The sequence below is a fragment of the Corvus brachyrhynchos genome, unplaced genomic scaffold, assembly GCF_000691975.1.
Source record: "Corvus brachyrhynchos isolate BGI_N302 unplaced genomic scaffold, ASM69197v1 scaffold83, whole genome shotgun sequence".
NCBI lineage: Eukaryota > Metazoa > Chordata > Aves > Passeriformes > Corvidae > Corvus > Corvus brachyrhynchos.
The window spans coordinates 2,206,047-2,210,735 of record NW_008238464.1 but is presented as its reverse complement, the minus strand read 5'-3'; the positions used below and the strand labels follow the sequence as shown (position 1 = coordinate 2,210,735).

The following is a 4,689-nucleotide window of genomic DNA, read 5'->3' as shown; positions in this document are numbered from 1 at the left end:
TTCCCCGCGGCCGGGGCTCCGGGCTGGCGTGGGCGCTTAGAGAGGGCCGCGGAATTGCTTGGGTTGACAGGCACCCTAAAGATCGTAAATCCCCCTGCTGTGGGCAGGGGCACCTTCCAGTAAAGTGGTCCAACCGGGCCTAGAATAACCATGCTTGAGCAGGGAGGGTGGAGAGATGACCCACCGTGCTCCATTCCAATCTTATTCCGTGATTCCCTGTAACTTTTCTCTTTCCACTTCACTGAGCCTTTTTTATCCGTTTGCATTTCATACCCTGCTTTATTTCCCTGCTGGTTTATCTGCTTATTTTTCTTTCCCTGACCTGTTAAAATAAAAATAAAGTAAGCAATCAAGGCTGTATTATCTACTCTTATTAGGCATAATTAGCTGTACTTGTAATATTGTTAATTGTTAGCCAACTAACATTACCAAAAATTTGTCTCTAGGTAGTTACTTTTATTTCGGTTTTGAGTCCAAGTTAAAGTATCACTCAGAAAACACTGAGAAGTGTGTCGAGTGTGGTGACCCAAATCTGCTTGGGATCAACACCCCATTCCATACAAATGGGCACCTAGGCCTGCCCTTTCAAAGAACTGAGTAGATCTTTTCAACTTGCTTCTCAAAGACACATAGCAGAGAAGAGGGAAGAGACCTGCTCCTGCCTCCCTTCCCCTCTTTTTATGCTCTAGCCCAATGGACAGGTTGCTCGACCAGAAAGGGGGAGCCCAGATCTCAGTCCCCAGAAAAGGACCCTAAAGAATCTGCCAGCAGGCCTTAAGACTGTGTTTGGGTGTGTGGAGAAAGGACTGTCTCAGCTCTGGCAAGGGCTGAAATGAAAATTCAGGAGCCCTACTTCCACATGTTGTAAGATCCTGGGCAGTCCATTAACAGCCAGCTATTCTGAAGTGGGCTGGCCACTTTCCCTATGCTAAGTCTGGGTTACTAAAGGGAAGGCACAGCCTCCTTTTCTGCCTTTGAATTAGAAGAAATGGACAGCTGTCCTTTGAGAGGACATCAGTCCTTATGGTGAGCATTTGGAGATGCAGAGGGTACCCCATACCAGTTGTCCAATGCCCTGAGGTGGTGGGAAACTCAACCTCACTCAGCTTGGACTAAATGCTCATCCTTATGGGAAAAGTGGGTGAGTGCCACAAATACAGGTGCTCTGAGGCTCTGACCCACAGTTGGTATCTGGCAGGCAGAACCAAAGGCTGAGCTGCTCATGACAGTTCTGTTGTCTGAATGTTTTGCCAGAGCCTGGGCTTCCAAGAGTACCCTCTGGTTTAAATAGTCATCTTCTGTGGCTGAAATACTGTTCGCACCCATGGCTCTTGTATGTTGCTGGTTGGAACTTTGAATGCCAGAAAACAAACACAGAAAGAGTATGAGCAGGCACTCATTTTTTTAAAAGGCACTCAAAAATATTCCTTTGCCTGAGGTGAGATTTTTGCCCAGGTGAACTGAGAGGAACTAGCCAAGCACCCAGAACCACAGTAAACCCTGAGCCCCATCTGCGACAGTTACCAGAAGAGGGGGCAGAAGCCTAAATCTTAGGAGCAGCCCCATCACATCACTTGGTGGGGGTCAGACACGATGTGAACCAAGCATTACTCTGCCCAGGACACATGTAAAGCAAAACACAGTTTCCCCCTCCCACCCAACTAAAAATATATTTATAAAGCCCACTTTCCCTATGTACTTTTTTTATCCAGCTTCATCAGGAAGGAGAGGACTGTTTTTACACATAGCGTACAGACAGAAATACTCCAGCCAGAGTGGGTGAGAACTGGCAGTGTCCTAGTGAGACTGAAATGTAGCTATGGCTCAGCCCTCGGAGACAGCCTGCCTTCTTCCCCCTCACCCCAGAGAATTTGCTTCTCAGCAGCTGTAACATATTTCTTCATTTTGCCCCAAATCAGGGATTAGGTGAAGGAAGATGAAGCATGTGTACAAATGACTAATTAATTACCCAGGTGACCCACTGATGAAGAGAAAATGTTGCTAATAAAAAGGTTCTCAGCCCAGGGGTTAAAGGTGTTATGTGGCTTGCCTGTGGTTGAGGCTAGGTTGCAGTAAGGCATAGACTAGAACAAAATAAGAATTTTTGAAGGTAATGTGATGCATTTTTCATTTATAATATATCATGGAAGATTTAGAGTAGTTGTGGGCTTCATGTTATTTTGTAAGTTAGCTGCCTCTATTGCACAGTATGCCTGTATTGTGAGTAATTTAGAAAAAGTATTGTCTGGTAATAGGGATAAGGAGTTATGGTTTGGTTTGCTTGAATTTTATTAGGGGCTGGGGTTTTTTTATTTCTACTTTTTTTTTCTTCTTCTTCTCAAAGCTTATTCTGATTTTTCTTAAATATTTAAACCTTTGTAAAAACCCTATATATTAATGTAGGGATGGGTGTTCTTGTATATTGCAAACAGCTGTGCTGGAAGCTAACTGTCCTATTTACTCATAGACTAGAAATGTTATTTAAATGAGTATTTTTGCTACTCTAGTTGTAAGAGTATTCTAGTTGGGCTGAATTTCCTTTGTCATGAGGAAGTAGATGGTAATTTCTATTTTTCAGTCTGCATTGTGCTGTCCAAATCAATTCATCCTTTTCCTGGTGCAGAAGACTTCCAGTAGTACTCTCATAGCAGCCAGAGAATAACACTTGGGGAATTAATTTAAAACTCTGTATGAAAATGTCCTGGAGTATTTTGGGTATAACAAGCTGTGGGATGCAAGAATTTTTCCATTTTTAGATTTAAAATGGAGGAAAGTTGTAACTTGATAGTAGAAGTTGTTATAATACAGATTCCTCTTGGAAGACGAGACAGGCTTGGCCTCAAGTTAGCTCTGAGGTAACAGCCGTGGTGTTTAAAAAAATCTTACTGGAGAAGATCCACTGTGCCTCAATCCCAAATACATTCCAAGTAGTAGGGTAAAGCCTCTCTTCTTCTGAGCCTTTCATATCTAACTTCAGTAACCCTTGACAGGCTTTGCAATGAGATCCTTCTCCTAAAAGGCAGGCTGTAAAAGGGCAATAACAGCTAAAATTTTAGTTCTGCTCTTGATGGATTGTGGTGTGTGGTGAGCTCTTTCCTCAAGAAAAGCATGAGCTCTGTCCTTGATGTGGAAGAGCAGAAAGGGTAACTGACCTTGCTCTTGCCTCCTCTTGCTACCCATTAGCTGTAGCCCAAGCACCCAAGTATTTTGAAGACTTCCAGCCCTCTGTGTCTCCTTACCTGTCAGAATGTCTGCACGTGGAAAGAAACAAGCAGTGGCTGGCAAGCCTGGAAGTGCATCAAGGAGAAGCAAATCAGCCAGGGCAGGTCTGCAGTTCCCTGTGGGTCGTGTCTATAGATTCCTCCAAAGAGGGAAGTATGCTGATAGGATTGCTTCTGGTGCTGCCATCTACCTGGCTGCAGTAATGGAGTACATGGTAGCAGAGGTCCTGGAGCTGGCAGGGAATGCTGCACATGAAAACAAGAAAACAAGGATCCTGCCAAGGCACATTCAACTAGCTGTGAGAAGTGATGAAGAGCTGAACAAATTCTTTGCCTGTGTGACCATTCCTCAAGGCGGGGTTGTACCAAAGATCCTCTCTCAGCTCCTTCCAAAGAAAACTAGTAGAACTGTTGCTTCGTCTCAGGCATATGGTGGTAGCCACTGAAACTTGCTTTTCCTGGTCTGGTCTGTGCACTTATGGATGATGGAACTCAGTACCACTAATTTGTATGTGTTTGCTTCTTTGTCAAGTATTTTGCCTGCTAATTTTAAGGCATTTTTAAAGCATGTAACAAAGTTTCTAGAATGCAACACTGGTCTCCTTTTCTCATGGATGGAAGAACAGAGAAAATATTAAAAAAAAAAATAGCCTAGAATAGCACCTGAATAACTTTTTTAAAAAAGTCCAGTACATGCTTACTTTTGAAAACATGTTACAGGTAAGTGTTGTGCATCAGGGAAAGGAGGGAAAAGATACACACTGCTATTCCTGTGAACTTTTCTTCCATCTAGCACAGATTCATGGTGCAATTAGTTCAGTGCCTCAGAGGTTGTTTAACTCTGCTTTAAAAGTTAGTAACCCTGTGCATTTTAAAGCTGGATTGCTCATAAAATGGTACTGAGCATTTGCTTCTCTTTACACTGCTCCATCATTACTCTAAGTCTCTATCACGGCAAAGCATGCAGAAACTGGTGCAGCCATGTCTTCTCTCTTAACACAGATGACAATTTCAGTGTTTGTCTATTGTACAAAGTTATCAAGAACGTGAGAAGGGGTCTTACCCCCCTTCTCCCCTCCCTAGTCCATTGGCTTTCCTCTATGGATCCATAATTTTTTTTAAATAGTCATTTTTGCATCTTTTCAAAAAAGTAAAATGGCTCTTCCATATTCAGGGACATTTAACTTACTTTGACTGAAATTAACAAGTAACAGTTCCTCTCAAAGGAAACTTGCTCTGGTATTTGCTTTATAGCATGTTCCTCGTCAGAGCCTGTTCATTGCCTTCTTCCTCTGTACCAGGACACTCTGTGCTGGGGCAACAGGAGGAGGAAAAGGTCAAGTAGAAGTTGTTGTTGAGAGAAATAGTTCTGAAGTGGTGAGAAACTGTGAAATGTGAGAATGGAGATGAAAATGCTGTAAAAATAGAATGAGAGATAGATATAGACCATGAAGGAAAGAGCAGCATA

General features: G+C 42.9%; 2 protein-coding genes across 2 annotated transcripts in view; one reads left to right on the top strand and one right to left on the bottom strand.

Annotated features, from left to right (window-relative positions):
* PDCL3 (phosducin like 3) overlaps positions 1–266 on the bottom strand; it is a 7,089-nt gene extending 6,823 nt beyond the window's left edge. Inside the window, exon 1 of the mRNA XM_017736971.1 lies at positions 185–266. Coding sequence (XP_017592460.1) covers positions 185–266 — 82 coding nt within the window. The remainder of the gene's footprint in view (positions 1–184) is intronic.
* A 2,981-nt stretch (positions 267–3,247) lies between these two features.
* Positions 3,248–3,667, top strand: LOC103617591 (histone H2A-beta, sperm). Its single transcript, XM_008635902.1, has one exon. It carries the CDS (start codon positions 3,248–3,250, stop codon positions 3,665–3,667), a length of 420 nt encoding a protein of 139 aa, XP_008634124.1.
* Positions 3,668–4,689: the final 1,022 nt, after the last annotated feature.

Excerpts from the sequence above, each read along its gene's own strand:
- LOC103617591 (XM_008635902.1), top strand. The coding sequence starts at position 3,248 with ATGTCTGCACGTGGAAAGAAACAAGCAGTGGCTGGCAAGCCTGGAAGT.